Consider the following 20,194-nt stretch of genomic DNA (forward strand, 5'->3'; position numbering starts at 1 on the left):
CATCTTGAGCGTTACTCACTGGGCATAATAATAGACCCACTCAGTCATTTTTGAGAGGATGTTGGCTTGCATTTGAGGTGCCTGGGGAATATGAAGGGATATAGGGTTTATAGTAATGATTTTTGCACTGATGATAAAATCATCATAAATGTATTTACCAATTTACAGTTGACCAAGTTCTCACTCTCCTCTTCTCCCTTTGGTGCTCACCATGCCCTAGGAAGTAGGTTACATCCCAATTTTTTTATTTAAAAATGTTGTTATTCTTCTCCTCGCCCCCGCTTTTTTTGAGACAGAGTCTTGCTCTGTCACCCAGGCTGGAGTGCAGTGGTGCGATCTCAGCTCACTGCAGCCCCCGCCTCACAAGTTCAAGTGATTCTCCTGCCTCAGCCTCCTGAGTAATTGGGATTACAGGTGCACACCACCATGCCCGGCTAATTTTTGTATTTTTATTAGAGACGGGGTTTCACCATGTTGGCCAGGCTGGTCTCAAGCTCCTGACCATGGATCAGGTGATGGATCAGGTGATCCATCTGCCTCAGCCTCCCAAAGTGCTGGGATTACAGATGTGAGTCACTGTGCCTGACCTAAAATTTCATTTTACAAACGTTCCACTATTTTATTAATATGCTGTTATTTAATACCATAAACAGTGCTGTGATGAACATCCTTATGACTAAGTTTGTGAACATGCCCATGATGACTTTGTTAGGAACAGTGGGCACGAGAAGTGACTCGCTGGCTCCAGTGGAATGCACAAATCTAAGACAGAAATCACCCTCCAGACAGCACTGCTCCAGTGTCCACTCCTCCCAGCACACTATGTGATGGGCCATGTCCCTGTGACCCTCCTACACCTGGACTACCTCCCATTCTCCATGTGGGAAAACTGAGGCTCAGAGAGGTCAAGGGATGAGGCCAAGGTCACACAGCTACGATATGCCAGCATCTGGACTGGAATGCAAGTTTCCCGGTCCTAAATCAGGAACTGTTCCTCCATAACAGAAATCCAAACCCCATGTCTTCTTCTTCTTCTTCTTCTTTTTTTGAGACAGAGTCTTGCTCTGTCACCCAGGCTGGAGTGCAGTGGTGCGATCTCGGCTCACTGCAACGTCCACCTCTCTAGTTGAAGCGATTCTCCTGCCTCAGCCTCCCAAGTAGCTGGGATTACAGGCGCCCACCACCATGCCTGGCTAATTTTTGTATTTTTAGTAGAGACGGGGATTCACTATGTTGGCCAGGCTGGTCTTGAACTCCTGACCTCGTGATCCGCCCACCTCAGGCTCCCAAAGTGCTGGGATTACAGGTGTGAGCCACCCCGCCCAGCCAACCCCGTGTCTTTCATATTCTCCAGGCACCTCAACTATAATTCAGCGTCCTCTCATGTCCCTTCAGTCCACTGCTGATTTCAGCCACCGCTAGAGTACAAGTTCTGTGTCCCACACACTGCCTTTGCATGCACTGTTTTGCTCTGAGGTGACCTGAATGTAGACAAAGGCACAATGGGACCTCATGAGGGCGGCTGCCTGGCTTGGTGGCCACTGGTGGGCATCTGTAGCACACACCGCAGCTTCCCCACTCGTATCCTCTGGGCTGCTTGGGTTCACCTGCATAGAATTATGGGTGGCTTCCAGCACGACAGCCTCTTACCATAGGCTCGGGTCTCTGCTCCATCTGAGGATGCCCTTTGTCCCTCCAGAGTCTCCCTCATCACAGCAGGCACAGCCTGGTAGTGCAGAGGACTCAATGCCCTAATAGGCAGGTGGGTAAATGCCCAGTCTCCTGTCCTCCGAGGACCCCACAGTTTCTTAGAGAATCTCAAGCTGTGCTGAGCCCCAGTTGCCTTTGAAGTTAACTTGCTCACTCACAATCCTTTACTTTTTTTTCTTCTGCTTTCCCCATCTTCTCACTTGCATTTCCTGGGATCACCTCCCACTGAAATACTTGTGCCCAGGTCCTTGTGTCAGGGTCTTCTTTGAGGGAATCCCCAACTGATGGTACTGTCTGTACCATTTCCCTTCCCTCTTATATTTTCCCTGTATTAGTTAGGTTTTGCTAGAGTGCTATAACCTAGAAGCCCCAGGATGCTTTGCTCAAATACAACAGAAGTGTGTTCCTCTCTCACACAGCAGGCCAGGGTGGGTCTTCCAGGGTGAGTGTCCTGGGTCAGCAAGAAGGGGATCTGCTCCACTCAGTCACTCAGGGACCCTGCAGGTCTGCCGTTACATCCTGTGAACCCCAGGAGGTTCTGGCTGTCAATACTCCAGCCGCCAGGAAAAGGGAACGAGCTTGGAGGTGCGTGTGGGAGGTGCATGCCAGGCCCAGAGGTGGCATGCGTCACTTCCATCACGATCCAGTACAGAGAACCCAATCTCGCGGCCACACCTGACTGAAGGGAGGCTCCTCAGCCATTTACCCCTCTCTCCTTCACTGCTGGGGTCAGGGGGCGGGGGTAGAATACACTGTGGCAAGCAATTTGCAGTCTCTGCCACAGCCCTCAAAAAAACAAAGCAAATGAACTAAAAACCCAAACTACTCTTACTGTAAAGTTTCTACTTTAAAAATAATCACTTTTGGCTGGGTGTGGTGGCTCACGCCTGTAATCCCAGCACTTTGGGAGGCCAAGGTGGGAAGATTGCTTGAGCCCGGGAGTTTGAGACCAGCCTGGGCAACATAGCAAGGTCCTATCTTTTTTAAAAATGCCAAAAAAAATTAGCGGGCTGTGGTGGCGCGTGCCCGTAGCCCAGTTGTTCAGGAGGGTGAGGCGGGAGGATCACGTGAGCCCAGGAGTTTGAGGCTGCAGTGAGCTGTGATCACGCCACTGCCTTCCAGCCTGGATGACAGAGCAAAACCCTATCATAAATAAATACATACATACATAAAAATAATTTTAAAAATATAGTTACTTTTACATTCTATTTTTGTCATTTCAGGGAACCGGGGGATTGGGCACCTGCTCTGTAAAGATGAGCTGCTGAAGGCCTCTCTCTCGCTGTCCCATGCCCGCTCAGTGCTCATCACCACTGGGTTCCCCACACATTTCAATCATGAGCCTCCAGAAGAGACAGATGGCCCACCAGGAGCTATTGCTCTGGTCGCCTTCCTGCAGGCCTTGGAGAAGGAGGTCGCCATAATCGTTGACCAGAGAGCCTGGAACTTGCACCAGAAGATTGTTGAAGATGCTGTTGAGCAAGGTAAGCAGTGAGATGGGCTTGGTCCATTTCCCCAAGTGGGCTTTGTGGACGGAGGCTGGAGGGAATCAGCATCTGCAGTACAGAGCATTCTCCTTCCAGCTCAGAACAACTCCGTTGTAAGCTGCATAGCTTGATTTCATAGACGAAGAGACTGAGGCTCTGAGAGGTCCAGGGGATTTTCCCTGGTGGAAATGGTGAGCTGGAATTTGAACTTGGGTCCACCAGGCTCCAAAGCATGGGATCCTTCCTGCACACCTGCTGCTGTCCCTTTGCAGTGTGGGGAATGACCTGCCGAGTATTCTTAGCATTCCGGGGCAGCCCTGGACCACCAGAGCTGGGGAGAGTAGTGGAGTATGAAGTAGCTGAAAGGCTCAGACAGCAGTCCCACCTGGTCGTGATGGGCAGCGCTGCACCTGGAGCACCCAGGTGGGCGTTATTGCTGTAGGTGTTGGAGACGCGAGGCTGTAATTCCACTATCCGTGTAGCCAGATCAGCCTCGGGCTCAATGTGAACAACCGCTGCTCACCTCACCTCCATCCTGCAGGAAGTGTTATCAGGCATGAGCTGGAAGCCTGGTGAATCTCACCTGCCTCCCGCTACCGATCGCTCTGTGTCCCTCAAAATGCATTCTTCAGAGGTATGTTTTTTCCTTTTAGCATTCAAAAAGGGCTTTAAACTCAGTAAGGCATACCTAAAGCAGCCATTATGTCAGAAGTTTCCAAAAGCCTGTGTCTGTACGTGTAGAATCCACTTCATGCAACAAATGTGTGTTGAGCTCGAGTATGTGCCAGGCACTCTGTTAGGTTCTTGAGATCCACCCGTGAGCAAAACTGACAACAGTCCTGCCCCCACGGAGAGTATCTTCCAGTGGAGTGTGACAGACAAGAAACAACTTGTAAGATGAATGCACAGTGTGTTCGAGTGATGATGCCATGGGGAAAATGGACCAGGATGAGGAGACTGGAGAGTGAGGGGCTGGGCGGTGGCAGCAGTGGGGGGCAGCTGTCACTTTACACAGAATGGCCAGGAAGACCTCCTGGAGGAGGTGGCCTTTGAGTCCAGAATTCAGGTTGATGATGAGGGCGTGAGGCTTGGGCTGGCTGAGGGAAGGGCATCCTGGACTGTGGCAGTGGCTGGGGCAGAGGTCATTAGGTGGAGTGGGGGCCCAGTGGGTTTAAGAAAGGATGACATGCTGGCTGACTGGCCTGGAGTGAATGAGGAAAAGAGAAGTGGGACGAGGGACAGAGAGGTAACAGGGACCAGATGGGACAGGGCCTCGCAGGACCCTGTGGGCAGCTGGGCTTTTGTTCTGGGTGAGATGGGGAGCCTGGGATTTCTCTGAGTCAGGGACAGCCATGTTCTGTGTGGGTTGTAAGCAATCACTGGGGTGCAGAGACAAGGGTGGAAACGGGAGACTGGTGAGTTATGGAAGGTGGGAGAGGACGGTTTGGAGTGGAGGTGCCTCATGGCACATCCCTTCAGCCGCACTTCTGATTTCAGCTGCCACTGTGGTGGATGTTCTGAGTCACACTGACCCGATTGGACCCCGCCACAAGCTAGGGCCCTGCAGGGCCTCTCCAAAGCCATGTGGAATCACTGGCTGATGGCTTCAGGGCACCCTCAACCCCTGGGGGACAGGACCTGAGGTGTAAGTGACACATGCTACAACTTGGATGACCCTCGAGGACATCTTGAGAAGTAGATTAAGCCAGTCATATTGTATGACTCCACGCATATGACGTGCCTAGAGTAGGCAAACTCACAGGGCAGAAAGTAGAATGGTGGTTGCCAGTGGCTGGGAGGAGAGGGGAATGGGGAGAGTTGTTTATAGGTACAGGGGTTCAGTTTGGGATGATGAGAAAGTTCTGGAGATGAATGGGGGTGATGGTTGCACAACAATGTGAAATATTTTATGCTACTGAACGATACACTTGAAAATGGCTAAAACAGGCCAGGCACAGTGACTGTCTTTTGGACAGTCCCCTGTCTTTTGGAGACACATAGGTCCTGGTGGAACTGAGGCCCCACTCCCTAGAGCAGCAACCTTGAAGGTGCACGTTCCCTCCTTCCCAGCCTCATTCTCCCTGTTCCCTCCCACATGCTTCGTGGCACCATCTCCCAAGAGACCATCTGCACCCAAGTCTCAAGTTCTGGTTTCAAAGAAACCCAAAGAGACAAAAAGTACAGATACAGAGGGCAGGGGGTATTGTGAGAAGTAGCCAGATGCTGTATCTATTTTGCAGGTACAGTCAACATGATTTCCAGATGGATTGGGTGTGGGTGTGAGGAGAAAGGATCAGGGCTTGCTCTAAGGTTTTCGGCCTGGTAACTGAAAGGATGGAGTTGCTGTGAACTGAGATGGGGAAGACTGGCAGGTTTAGGGGTAAATCAAGAGTCCAGGTTTGACATTTGTGCCCTGATGGAAGGATTGTAAAATGGTGCAGATGCTATGAAAAACAGATGGCAGTGGCTCAAACAATTAAAAACAGCAAATACCATATGGTCTAGCAATTCCACTTCCAGGCATATACCCAAGAAAAAGGAAAGCAGGGACTCAAGAGGTATTTGTTCCCTAATGCTCATAGCACTTTATTTGCGACAGTCACAAGGTGGAACCAAACCAAGTGCCCATCAATGGATGAACAGATAGATAAAATGTGGTATATAATTATTACTCAGCCTTAAAAAGGCAGGAAGTTCCGACACATGCTACAACATGGATGACCCTCGAGGACATCTTGAGAAGTGGATTAAGCCAATCGTATTGTATGACTCCACGCATATGACATGCCTAGAGTAGGCAAACTCAGGGCAGAAAGTAGAATGGTGGTTGCCAGTGGCTGGGAGGAGAGGGGAATGGGGAGTTGTTTATAGGTACAGGGGTTCAGTTTGGGATGATGAGAAAGTTCTGGAGATGAATGGGGGTGATGGTTGCACAACAATGTGAAATACTTTATGCTACTGAACGATACACTTGAAAATGGCTAAAACAGGCCGGGCACAGTGACTCACGGCTGTAATCCCAGCGCTTTGGGAGACCGAGACAGGCAGATCGCTTGAGGTCAGGAGTTCAAGACCAGCCTGTCCAAAACCCCATTTCCACCAGGACCTGTGTGTCTCATAACAAAACCCCATTTCTACTAAAAATACAAAAATTAGCCAGGCGTGGTGGCTGGTGCACACCTGTAATCCCAGCTACCTGGAAGGCTGAGACACAAGAATCGCTTGAACCCCGACAGTGGAGGTTGCAGTTAGCCGAGATCGCACCAATGCACTCCAGCCTGGGTGACAGAGTAAAACTGTGTCTCAAAATAAATAAATAAAAAGGCTAAAATGGTGAATTTTGTGTTGCACGTATTTTACCATAATTTTTAAAAGAATGCAGGTTTGACCCTGTTAGGTATGAGGTGCATCTATTAGACACACAGTGGAGAAGTCAAGGAGGCAGTTAGTGATATATAAAGAGTTCAGGAGAGCAGCGTGGGCAAGGAGAAATTGGGAGGCTGTTGGCGTGTTGGTGGGCTCTCAAGTCAAACTACTGGGTGAGATCACTGTGGAAATAAATGGAGGCAGAGCAAAGGACCCAGGATTGCGTCCTGGGTCTCCCTGTGTTAAGAGGATGAGGAGAAGGGCAGAACAGCCAGTGAGGGAGACAAGAAGGAGCGGCGCTGAGGCCAGAGGAAAGGCAAGGGGCCGTGTTTCCGTAGGGCAGAGAAAGGCCTCGGGAGGAAGGGCTGCCTACGGCGTAGAGCACCACTCACAGGCCAACCTCATTTCCATCTGACAACGGTGTTGCTGGGTATTTTCAGCTGCCCCCTTCCCAGAAGTCACTCTGCCCTCTCTGCTCACCTGACAGCCTGGCTTGGAGACGCCTGCCAGACTCCACTCAGAGCTGGGTCTTGTCTCTTGTCCTCATGGGAGCTCAGAGGGTAGAATTTGCTATATTGGATTCTACAGAACTTACATTACATTTGGATGAAGAAAGTAAAAGCAATTTGGCCTTTTAATGAAAATTATTTCAGCTCCGTTTTTAATAACCAAAGCCTAGGAAAAGTTTTAAAGAGGCTGGGTGCAGTGGCTCACCCCTGTAATCCCAGCACTTTGGAAGGCCAAGGCAGGCAGATCACCTGAGCTCAGGAATTTGAGACCAGCCTGGCCAACATGGTGAAACCCTGTCTCTACCAAAAAATACAAAAATTAGCTGCGTGTGGTGGCACGCGCCTGTAGTCCTAGCTACTAGGGAGGCTGAGGCAGGAGAACCGCTTGAACCTGGGAAGTGGAGGTTGCAGTGAGCTGAAATTGTACCACTGCACTCCAGCCTGGCTGACAGAGTGATATTCCATCTTAGAAAAAAAGAGTTTTAAAGCTGACTAGGCATTGTCATTTCTTTCCTGTCTTGAGCATAGACAGACCATAGCTCTTTCTTCATAGCTCAGAAGTGGGAACCTCATCTTGCCCAGACCCTCCTTTTTGGGGATTCTCCTGTGTCCTTTCTCGTGTGTTCCCCACTTTGGGATACATTATGTTCCCTGCCCTCCTGGACTCCCTGGTACTTTTTACTAGTATCCTATATCCTTGATCCAATTTTGAGGCAGTAAGAAAGAAACATCCTTTATTAGCACTGACCGTGTGCACGACGGCCAGCCAGGTAGTTAGCACACAGCATGTCATTGCCCTGTCGCGGTAGTCCTGGGAGGTGGGTGTTACCCCATTTTGTAGAGGAGGTAACCAATGGCTGACATAGCTTGCCCAAGGTCACATAGCAAGGGAATGATGTGATGTTCCCACCGAGGGCTGTTTGGCTCTAAGTTCAGCCCCCTTTCCAGATTGGCAGGCTGCCCCTCATAGCACAGGGAAGGGCTGGGTCATTCCCCTTTGTTATGACTGTCCCCCAACCCCAAATTGCCAGCTTATGGCTTCACATGTAGAATGTGTTCCGTGAGCATCACGATGACTAACAGCTACTTGCCTTCCCCACTTAGATGTGGGCTGAGGTTAGGGAGGGGGGATGGGGAAGGAGCCACAGTAAGGGATCCTTTTTTTTTTTTGAGACAGGGTTTTGCCTTGTCGCCAGGCTGGAGTGCAGTGGCGCGATCTTGGCTCACTGCAACCTCCGACTCCCGGGTTCAAGTGATTCTCCTGCCTCAGCCTCCTGAGTAGCTGGGATTACAGGCGCCCGCCACCACGCCCAGCTAGTTTTTCTAATTTTAGTAGAGACAGGGTTTCACCACATTGGCCAGGATGATCTCAATCTCCTGACCTCGTGATCTGCCCGCCTCAGACTCCCAGAGTGCTGAGATTACAAGTGTGAGCCACATGCCCGGCCAGTGAGGGATTCTTTAAGATTTCTGACAATGATTCTTGTTCCTCATGCCAACTTGCCCCATTGACCCACTGGGGTGGCAGTGGCAGCTCCCAAAGAGCTCAGGGGCAGCAGCATGGCGGAGTAGCTGAGGGTGGGAGCCGCTGTCTGGAAGCTGCATTTGCAGTACAAGCATGCAGTTTTAACATGGGTGCGGTGCCTCCTTGGGCTGGCTCTACGTGAGGGGTGTGAGGGGCTGATGATGGAGATTGAGGAGCTGGCTGAAGCTCCTCCAAGGCTACCTTGGCAGCCATCCTGGGCTACAGAGCAGTCTGGGAGCTCCTGCAGGACCAGCTAGACCATAACGGTGGGTCCAAGACACCCTGCTCCTGGCTCCCTGCCGTCTTAAGCTCTGTGTGAAGACTTTATCTTTGGCCAGTGACTATGCTGGGATTCTACCCCAACCTGCTGTGAGATAGATTGGTTAATGAAAACCAAGTTCATTTTATCTTATTTTGGGATTTTTGTGTATTTCCCACATATTCTACAACAATACGTGTTCTTTTTGTCATTAGAAAAGGTCCTATTTTTAAGAATCAAATTCACTTTGATTCACTTTTGGAAATCACTCCAATATAAGTAAGTATCCCAAGGCACAGACTCTGGGAATTTCCTTCAGTTGTTCTTGACCTTCCCTGAAGGTATGCAGGGAGGTAGGGAGTGGGTGAGAATTTGGGGTGAGAATTGGAGCCATGAAACTGACATATATACATGGCCTTGCCCAAGTTGTTTGGCATCTCTGAGCCTCAGTTTTCCTCATCTTTAAAATGGCGATAATGATGGTTTTTTGGGTTTTTTTTTTTTTTTTTTTTGATATGCATTCTCACTCTGTTGCCCAGGCTGGAGTGCAGTGGCGTGATCTTGGCTCAGTGCAACCTCTGCCTCCCAGGTTCAAGCAATTCTCCTGCCTCAGCCTCCCGAGTAGCTGGGACTATAGGCGCGTGCCACCACGCCGGGCTAATTTTTTGTATTTTTAGTGGAGACAGGGTTTCACCATGTTAGCCGGGATGGTCTCAATCTCCTGACCTCGTGATCCGCCCACCTCGGCCTCCCAAAGTGCTGGAATTACAGGCATGAGGCACCCGTGCCCAGCCCATGATGGTTTTTGTCACATGGAATTGTTGTAAAAATTAAATCAGAGGGGCTGGCGCACTGTCACTGAGGGCACATAAATGTATGCTCAGCCCTCGTGATGGCAGTGGGCCAGAACAGGCCGCTGTTCCCATGGTATTATGGGCATCTTACATGCAGCATATTTGTTAGGCTGTGTTATCCCGATTCTGCCCTCCACCCCCGTCAACCCTAGAGTTTACCCAGGACCAAAAGTAAACTTAAATATCCTCTGTGTCATGGCCTCGGCTTACCTAACATGTTCTACAGATAGATGTTGTTCAACAACAGTAATGATACCCTTCAAAGAAGCTTTTGAAAAGCCAACGTGAATTTCCAAAAGCCAACACTAGAGCTGATGTGTGCCCTGCTTGCCTTTATTTTCAAGGTGTTCTGAAGACGCAGATCCCGATATTAACTTACCAAGGTGGATCAGTGGAAGCTGCTCAGGCATTCCTTTGCAAAGATGGGGACCCGCAGACACCTAGGTACGTATGTCGCATCCCAGTTTAAGTGGCGGATGGTGGAAACGCCCATATGCTCTTCACTTAGCCAACAAAGTGTCTGCACACCCAAGCCCTTCAGAGGGAGTGAAGCCATGAGCTAAGGAAGATGGGTTCTCATGGACCAGACTAACAAATGAGGCTGGAGGGTTTCAAGGTATCCTGGGGGCCTCACAGAGCATCTCTGGAAGTAACAGATCCCTGGGCAGCAGAGAGAGACAGCGTATCTTCCTGATAGAGGGGAGACATAGCACTAAAAAAAAAAAAAAAAAAAGTTTCTCAATCTCAAACTGTGGGTCATGACATGTTAGAGAATAGTGAAATCATTTCAGTTAGGGTATCGAGCACCTTTGGAAAATGAAATAGAAATACAGCATCATTGTATATCTTGTATAGTAATGGCAAGTACTCCCTCATAAGACTGTGTACGTGCAAGTGTGTGTATTTCTTACTGTGTGTTATGGTCAAACTTTTTTTCTTTAAGGAGGTGGGGATGGAGTCTTATCTGTTGCCTAGGCTGGGGTGCAGTGGTGCGATCTCTGCTCACTACAACCTCTGCCTCCCAGGTGCCAGTGATTCTCCTGCCTCAGCCTCCCAAGTAGCTGGGATTACAGGCACGCACCATCACACCCGGCTAATTTTTCTATTTTTAGTAGAGATGGGGTTTCACCATGTTGGCCAGGCTGTTCTGAAACTCCTGACCTCAAGTGATCCACCCACCTCGGCCTCCCAAAGTGCCAGGATTACAGGCATGAGCCACCGCGCCTGGCCGCTAATTTTTGTATTTTTACAAATACAAAATACATGGCGGGGTTTCGCCATGTTGGCCAGGCTGGTCTTGAACTCCTGACCTCAGGTGATCCACCTGTCTCAGCCTCCCAAAGTGCTGGGATTACAGGTGTGAGCCACTGTACCTGGCTTCTCTGAACTATTTTTTAAGCTTACACTTCAGTGGCGTAAAACTACACTCACATTGCTGTACAGCCATCATCACCATCCATCTGCAGACCTCTTTTCATCTTGCAAAACTGAAAGTCTGTGCTCCATTCAAAGATAATTCTCCATCTCCTCTTCAACCCAGCCTCTGGCAACCACAATTCTACTTTCTGTCTTTATGAGTTTGACTATTCGAGGCACCTTGTGTAAGTGGAATCATCCAATATTTGTCCTTTTGTGACTGCTTATTTCACTTAGCATAATGTCCTCAATGTTCATTCATGTCACAGCATGTGCCAGAATGTCCTGCCTTTTTAAGGCTGAATAACATTCCCTTGTGTGTATAGACCACATTATGTTTTTGCATTCATCCGTCAGTGGGCACTGGGTTTGCTTCCTGCTCTTGGCTATGCTGAATACTGCTGCTATGAGCATGGGTGGACAAATAACTCCTTGAGTCTTTCACTTCTCCTGGACATACACATAGAAGTGAAATTGCTGGATCGTATGGTGTGTTCTATTTTTAATTTTTTGAGGAATGGCCATACTATTTTTTATAGCAGAGTTGAGATTTTTGAAAAACACTGTCTTGGAAGGATTGAGAGAGATGTAAAAGTATAATATGCATATTCTTTTTTTTGAGACAGAATCTTGCTCTGTCGCCCAGTCTATAGTGCAGTGGCACAATCTTGGCTCACTGCAGCCTCTGCCTCCCGGGTTCAAGTGATTCTCGTGCCTCAGCCTCCCAAGAAGCTGGGATTACAGGCACCCACCACCATACCTGGCTAATTTTTTATATTTTTAGTAGAGACTGGGTTTCACCATGTTGACCAGGCTGGTCTCGAACTCCTGGCCTCAGGTGATCCACCTGCCTCAGCCTCCTGAAGTGCTGAGATTGCAGACATGAGCCACTGTGCCCAGCCTTTTTTTTTTCCCCCCTTGAGACGGGGTCTCACTCTGTCACCCAGGCTGGAGTGCAATGGTGTGATCTTGGCTCACTGCAACCTCTGCCTCCTGGGCTCAGGCGATTCTCCCACCTCAGCCTCCCAAGGATAGCTGGGACTACAGGCACTCGCCACCACACCTGACTAATTTCTGTATTTTTAGTAGAGACAAGGTTTCACCATGTTGCCCAGGCTGGTCTCAAACTCCTGGGCTCAAGTGATCTGCCTGCCTCGGCCTCCCAAATAGCTAGGATTACAGGTATAAGCCACGGCGCCCAGCCTGCATGTTCTTAAATTGGATTGTCAAAACAGTAGTCCTGCTAGTAATCATAGCAACAATAATCACTGTAACCAACACGGACTGAGCACTGAGTAGGTTCAGGGCTTCATGACAAGCGCCTCCTGTGCATTTTCTCATGTTTCCCTTTGAACACTGTGTGAGGTACACACTGTGGTCCTGTCACCCTACAGATGCAGAAAATGAAGGTTAGGGAGGTTAAGCAATTTGCCCAAGGCCCATGGCAGGAGGACCTGGAATCAGAACCCAGATGATCTGCTGCCACAGCCCACATTCTGACCACTATGCCATCTGTGCCCCTTATTTCTCTATCTAAAGAAGTTTATCTTTGTGTTAGACTCACTCCTTTTATATTTTGAGCCCTTTTCCTTCTGTTTTGTGTCTGTAAACTGAACAAGATCCTGGAAGGGGCCAGCAGCAAGCCAATAGCAGCCAATACTCTCAGCCTCTTGGCCTGGCTATCCCTGCTGGACAAAGGGGATCTGGGTGGGCACCAGCAATGTTCCCATCCCCATAGCAACCCTGACCATTGGCCTCCTGCTTTTATAGCCTCTGACCCTACTAAAGAAATCGCTGAGGATTCCAATGCTGGATTTTTTTTTTTTTTCAAGACAGAGTCTTATTCTGTCGCCCAGGCTGGAGTGCAGTGGTGCGATCTCAGCTCACTGCAACCTCTGCCTCCTGGGTTCAAGTGATTCTCCTGCATCAGCCTCCCGAGTAGCTGGGACTACAAGCACCCACCACCACGCCCAGCTAATTTTTTAGTAGAGATGAGGTTTCACCATGTTGGCCAGGCTGTTCTCGAACTCCTGACCTCAAGTGATCCACCTGCTTCGGCCTCCCAAACTGCTGGGATTATAGGCATGAACCACCATGCCCAGCCCCAATGCTATATCTTAAACTGATTTAATAGACTAGCCTCCAGCACAGGTGCTGGCCCAGAGTAGATGTGCCACCAAGTTCTGCAGGAATGAAGGAATCAAAGAAAAAGAGAAGCGTCTTTCGCGCAAACACAAGAAGGCATGACCCAGCAAAGCAGCCACCTCTCCATAAGGACCCTCTGACCTTTGCTTCCCGGCAGATTTGACCACCTGGTGGCCATAGAACGTGCCGGAAGGGCTGCCGATGGCAATTACTACAATGCAAGGAAGATGAACATCAAGCACTTGGTTGACCCCATTGACGATCTTTTTCTTGCTGCGAAGAAGATTCCTGGAATCTCATCAACTGGTAAGTATGGAGTACTGGGGATGCACCAAGAACGTGGCCCCATGAAGTGTCTTTTGTTGTTGTTGTTGTTATGGAGTCTTGCTCTGTCACCCAGGCTGGAGTGCAGTGGCACGATCTTGGCTCACTGCAACCTCTGCCTCCTGGGTTCGAGCAATTCTTCTGCCTCAGCCTCCCAAGTAGCTGGAATTACAGGCATGCACCACCATGCCTGGCTAATTTTTGTGTGTTTGGTAGAGACGAGGTTTCACCATGTTGACCAGGCTGGTCTGGAACTCCTGACGTCAAGTGATCTACCCGCCTCAGCCTCCCAAAGTGCTAGGATTACAGGCGTGAGCCACCGTGCTCAGCCTAAGTGTGTTTTTATTGACTATTGAACACACGACCAGAAAGAGTTATGTGGGGACCATCATTTTCCACTGCAAAGATGGTCTTTGTTCATTACGGTTGGTATAGACACTAATGACACCGCCATATAGAAATCCAACATCCTCACAAGCAAGGGAGGGAAAGCATATTCTATTTGCCTGACTCTAAAGTAATAAAACTAATATTAAAGTAATATCAATAGTAAAATTGAGGCATGGCATATTATTTTGGTCATATAGGACAGAATGTACCATATATTATTTTGTGAAGCATGTTAATTTAAAAATTATCTAATATATGATTAATATTTCAATTTTTTTTTTGAGACAGAGTCTCACTCTGTTGCCCAGGCTGGAGTGCAGTGGTACAATCTCAGCTCACTGCAACCTCCACCTCCTGGGCTCAAGCAATCCTCCCATCTCAGCCTCCCAAGTAGCTGGGACTACAGGGTGTGCTACCATGCTTGGGTAATGTCACGTGCGTCTGTGTGAAGAGAGTCCACAAACAGGCTTTGTGTGAGCAACAAGGCTGTTTATTTCACCTGGGTGCAGGCGGGCTGAGTCCGAAAAAGGAGTCAGCGAAGGGTCGTGGGATTATCATTAGTTCTTATAGGTTTGGGATAGGTGGTGGAGTTAGGAGCAATTTTTTGCGGGCAGGGGGTGGATCTCACAAAGTACATTCTCAAGAGTGGGGAGAATATTACAAAGTACCTTCTTCAGGGCGGGGGAGGATATTACAAAGTACCTTATCAAGGGTGGGGAGGGTGTATCGTACAAAGTACATTCACAAGGGCAGGGGAATATCACAAAGTACATTATTGCAAGGGCGGGGAGGGTGTATTGTCACAAAGTCAATTGATCAGTTAGGGTAGGGCAGGAACAAATCACGATGGTGGAATGTCATCAGTTAAGGCAGGAACTGGCATTTTCACTTCTTTTGTGGATCTTCAGTTGCTTCAGCCCATCTGGATGTATACGTGCAGGTCACAGGGGATATGATGGCTTAGCTTGGGCTCAGAGGCCTGACAGGTAACTTTTTTTTTTTTTGAGATGGAGTCTCGCTCTGTTACCAGTCTCGAATGCAGTGGCGCAATCTCGGCTCACTGCAACCTCCGCCTCCCAGGTTTAAGCGATTCCCCTGCCTCAGCTTCCCGAGTAGCTAGGACTATAGGCGCATGCCACCACGCCCAGCTAATTTTTGTATTTTTAGTAGACATGGGGTTTCACTATGTTGGCCAGGATGGTCTCGATTTCTTGACCTCGTGATCCGCCTGCCTCGGCCTTCCAAAGTGCTGGGATTACAGGTGTGAGCCACCATGCCCGGCTGCTTGGCTAACTTTTAAACATTTTTTTGGTAGAGATGAGGTCTCACTGTATTGCTCAGCCTGGTCTCGAACTCCTGAGCTCAAGCTGTCTTCCCACCTCAGCCTCCCAAACTGCTTCAATTACAGGCATGAGCCACTGAGCCTGGCCTTCAGTCGTTAATAATTATAATAATATGGTCTGGGCGCGGTGGCTCACGCCTGTAATTCCAGCACTTTGGGAGGCCGAGGCAGGTGGATCACCTGAGCTCAGGAGTTCCAGACCAGCCTGGCCAACATGGCACAACCCCGTCTCTATTAAATATATAAAAAAATTAACCAGGCATGGTGGTGGGCTCCTGTGATTCCAGCTCCTCAGGAGGCTGAGGCAGGAGAATTGCTTGAACCCAGGAGGTGGAAGTTACAGTGAGCCAAGATCGCGCCACTGCACTCCAGCCTGGGCGACAAGAGCAAGAGTCTGTCTCAAAAATAATAATAATAATAATAATATAATAATAATAATAATGTGATAATTTGTGTTTGCACAAAACTTTGTACTTTTCCAAGAGGCTTCACATTCATTGTAGTGTTTAAGCCTCTGTGAAAACCCTGTGAGGCAGGTAAGGTGAGTCCCAGGAGGTTTTCCCAGATCGCCCAGCTAATTAGTGTTGCTGGTAGCATTAGGAGTAGACTGCAGACTCCTGGGGCCCCAGCCCTTTATCAGGGAATCATGCCTTTATGAATTGCGGAAAGGCTTAGCGTAAGCCCCAAGGAGAACCTTTCTTCCCTCTGGGTGGGTCTCAGGCCCTGGGGTAATGAAGTCTTGTTTGTCATTCCATGTTTCCAAGTGTTTCCCAGACTCATTAGTCTCCTTTGGCTTTTGAGGTTTTGATGAGACAGTGAGAGCCTTCTGGGCTGATTAGAACGTTTCTGCAAATCGCCCTGGCTTTTCCCAGAAGAGGCTGTGGGTGTGGTGCACACAGTGCGGTTGGCTTCCAGCTTCCTGTCCCTCCGGCTGGGCAGGCAGAGGACCTCAGCCTGTGGGGGAGGGGTTCTCAGAGTGGAGAGAAAAGAGATCTCTGTGGCTACAGGGGCAAACAGGGTCTGAGGGAGCTGCTAGAGCAATCCCATCCTCCCGCACCCGCAATGGGACCCCCATCTGTGCTGTGACAACCCTGAGATCCCAGAGGAGGCAGGTGGAGCTGGCCGTTCATGGCTTCGAACCGCCCCCTTTGTAGACCCTTGGGCCCTTCTCACGGCCTCAGGAGCCCAGTCTGCTCCTGTGGCCCCCGCCGCCCCAGACTCTCCTGCCCAGCAAGGCTACCTCCTGAATTTTCCTTTTTCTCTTCTTCTCCCTCAAAACCCCTGTTCCTCAAGTTCCATGGGCAACTGCCATGTCATGGGCATAGTGCTCAATTGAGAATCAAGTCACCTGGGTTTAAGTCTCCACCTTCCACTGACTGCCCAGGTACTGCCCCCATCAGGGACTGCCAGCTCTATACAGTGAGGATCACGATACCCGTGACAGGATGGATGTGAAGCCCAAAAGAGATGGAATTCATAAGATGCTAAAAAGAGACAGCTATAGACCAGATACCAGTGTTACATGGTGGGTGTTATTCTCCTCATTCAGTGGGCTATCATAGATCTAGAGAAGTGTTCTGAGAAAAACCATCAGGATATAAATCTAAGGTGTTTGGTCCTTCACAATTGTGTCATTCTTTTGGCCAAATTCACTCCCTGATGTTTGAGATGGATCAGCTCTAGATCCCACAAAGAACACTAGCCTCTGACAGAATTCTTCCACATCTTCCAAGCCTTTATAGAAGCAGACACAAAAACGATGTACCTGTTCCATAGGCTTGGAGAGTCCAGCCCTCTGGCCTTGAGAGACTCAGACAGGTGCATTGCATGAAAGGTTATTGAGACAGCTGTAACCCTCTTCTAGAGGTGGATTCAGCTGAACATCTAGTTTACAGACTCCTCCATAAATACCTGGACACAGGAGCTGTGTCCCCCAGATCTACAGCACCACCTCAAAGGGTACATGCTTCAGGGCTTGATAGGTTTTTTTGTGTGTGTGTGTTTTTTTTTTTTTTTTGAGATGGAGTCTTGCTCTGTCGCCCAGTCTGGAGTGCAGTGGTGTGATCTCAGCTCCCTATAACCTCTGCCTCCCAGTTTCAAGTGATTCTCCTGGCTCAGCCTCCACAGTAGCTAGGACTACAGGCATGTGCCACCATGTCTGGGTAATTTTTGTATTTTTAGTAGAGGCAAGGTTTTGCCATATTGGCCAGACTGGTCTCAAACTCCTGATCTCAAGTGATCTCCCTGCCTTGGCCTCCCAAAGTGCTGGGATTACAGGCATGAGCCACTGCACCCAGACTAGATTTTTAAATCTTATCCATACAAGGGTAGAGGTATCTGCTAGTTATTTTTAGCCAATCCACCTATCTTGAACACCATTCATTTCACCAATGAATTAAATCATTTTTAATATGTATTTATTCTAGCATTCATTTATTACGCTAATTAACAAATTCTCTGATGCAGACTATCAGGTGGGCCTCAAGACTATATAGCCTCTTTCAAATGCTTAGTAACCACACTTGGAGTGTGTATTCCTGATTAGGATATTTCAGATGTTAACCAGGTACCCCTCTGGTATAGATTAAAATGAACTAAAACACATACATTTCACATTCTTTCAGCAGAAGCCTTTAAAGTAAGTTCTAGAACTGACTTTGCACCAAATCCCCCAGGGGGCTCAGTGAGCGGGAGCCACTGGAAGGGAGGTCCTGAGTGTCACCATACCCACATCTCCCATGGGCCTGGCACCAAGAGCATAGAACATGCTCCATCTTTGCTGGAGAATGTGACCCAAAAGGGGACATGCCCACACTGTAGTGTGTTCCAAACATGGACTCATTTTTAACTAAAGAAGTTTCTAGAAGGCCTAAGGGGAAGTACCACAACTCCTGGTTGTCTGAAAATATATCCAGAGCCAACCTTTTTGCCCTCTCAAAGGCAACAAGCACATGTAGGGCTGCCTTGCTTCAGGCCTCCCCCATTTTGCCCTGGTCCCGTGCACTGACTCAGCTCCCCTTCCCTTCAGGAGTCGGTGATGGAGGCAACGAGCTTGGGATGGGTAAAGTCAAGGAGGCTGTGAGGAGGCACATACGGCACGGGGATGTCATCGCCTGCGACGTGGAGGCTGACTTTGCCGTCATTGCTGGTGAGCACTCGGATGGCCGCCCAGTCCGGCCGGATACCCAGGGTGAGCGACCTGGCTTGGAGCCTGACCAGGCCAGAAGCTCTTCTTCTCTGCAGTCAGTCCATAGGGCACCAGGGCAGGGAGGGGAGGTGGTGCTCAGCCTCTGACCTTTCATTCAGTCATTCAACAAACAGTTACAGTGTGCCAGGCAGTGTTCTGAGCACTGGGGTTATAGCTGCAATGACCCTGCTCCACAGAGCTCCCATTCTAGGACTGGGACATAGAGAATGAGCCCTGACAAATAAACACATCAGATGATTCTAAAGAGTAATAAGAGCTTTGGGGGCGATAGTACAGGTAGCTGAGAGAGGGTGATGGGAGGGCCCCTTCAGATTAGTGGTCAGGAAGGCTTTTCTGAAGAGAGTGATCTGTGCTTTTATCTGCATGAACAGTAAGAAAACTATCTGGTAAGTGTTTGGAGGATGCGAGAAGCTTTCCACCTTTCCTTTCACCTACTTCTGCCTTGGGCTGCCCTGTGCCTCCCCACTGTTGCTCCTCTCCCGCAGGACCCACCTTTCCTGTGTCCAGGTCCGTCTAGGTGTGGCCTCCTCCTTTGACCTCACCACACATTTCAAGAAAATTGGGAGATCCCTGAAAAAGGCTCTTTCCCACTTCATGATCATAGCCTGGAGAGGAATGGAACCTTGTGGGAACCAGTGCCAGGGTGGGAAAACCTGATTCGTAATTGAGAAATGGCTGGAGGCTCAGTATGGGCAAGTATGAGAGTTTAAAACTCCTGGCGACCCAGTGGTCTAGGGGCCCTCGTGCTCTTGTGAGTTTTGCCTCTGGGCGTTCAACCAAGTTCTCACAATGAATATTAGAAAAAAATCCCCTCATGCTTGCATCATTGGAGGGAAAAATGAGTCATTTTCAAGTAGGCCAGGGCATTCTCTTCCTCCTCTTCTTCTTCTCCTTCTCCTTCTCCTTCTTCCTCTTCCTCTTCCTCTTCCTCCTCTTCCTCTTCCTCTTCTTCCTCTTCTCTTCTTCTTCTTCTTCTTCTTCTTTCTTCTCCTTCTTCTCCTCCTCCCTTCTTTTTTTTTTTTTTTTTTTTTTGAGAGTGCTTTGTTGCCCAGGCTGGAGTGCAGTGGTGCCATCTTGGTCACTGCAACCTCCGCCTTCCGGGTTAAAGCGATTCTCCTGCCTCAGCCTCCCGAGTAGCTGGGATTACAGGTACATGCCACCACACCTGGATAATTTTTGTATTTTTAGTAGAGACAGGGTTTCACTGTATTGGCCAGGCTGGTCTCGAACTCCTGCCTTCAAGTGATTTGCCCACTTTGGCCTCCCAAAGTGCTGGGATTACAGGCCTTAAATCTCCCTGGGGAAAGGGAAATACCCAACCCCACCTTTCTTCAGCCTTCCACGTGGGAGAGGGACATACCCAATTCCAGCTCCCTCTAGCAATCTGTGCCACGTAAGGGGGAGAGGACAAAACTGAGAAGCAGTGGTGAAGTTCACAGTCCAGGGCACAGGCTTACTAAAAGGCAGAGACCTAATCATAGGACTGCAGAGCCCTTCCCCTCCCCGACACATCTTACCACCATCACTAAAGGTCCATTTGCTACAGTTTCTTTTTTTTTTTCTTTTTTGAAACAGAGTCTCACTCTATCACCCAGGCTGGAGTACAGAGTACAGTGGCACGATCTCAGCTCACTGCAACTTCTGCCTCCCGGGTTCAAA

At 49.1% G+C, this 20,194-nt stretch overlaps 1 protein-coding gene across 13 annotated transcripts in view; it reads left to right on the forward strand.

Moving 5' to 3' along the window:
* Positions 1-20,194, forward strand: part of DGLUCY (D-glutamate cyclase) — a 164,398-nt gene that overhangs the window by 125,246 nt on the left and 18,958 nt on the right. For 8 of the 13 annotated variants that reach the window (XM_016925767.4, NM_001280511.1, XM_016925763.4 and 5 more), the window contains 4 exon segments: positions 2,934-3,194; positions 10,055-10,154; positions 13,429-13,577; positions 18,356-18,475. In XM_016925767.4, coding sequence (XP_016781256.2) covers positions 2,934-3,194; positions 10,055-10,154; positions 13,429-13,577; positions 18,356-18,475 — 630 coding nt within the window. 13 annotated transcript variants of the gene reach the window in all.

Source organism: Pan troglodytes, chromosome 15 (assembly GCF_028858775.2).
Source record: "Pan troglodytes isolate AG18354 chromosome 15, NHGRI_mPanTro3-v2.0_pri, whole genome shotgun sequence".
NCBI classification, from domain to species: domain Eukaryota; kingdom Metazoa; phylum Chordata; class Mammalia; order Primates; family Hominidae; genus Pan; species Pan troglodytes.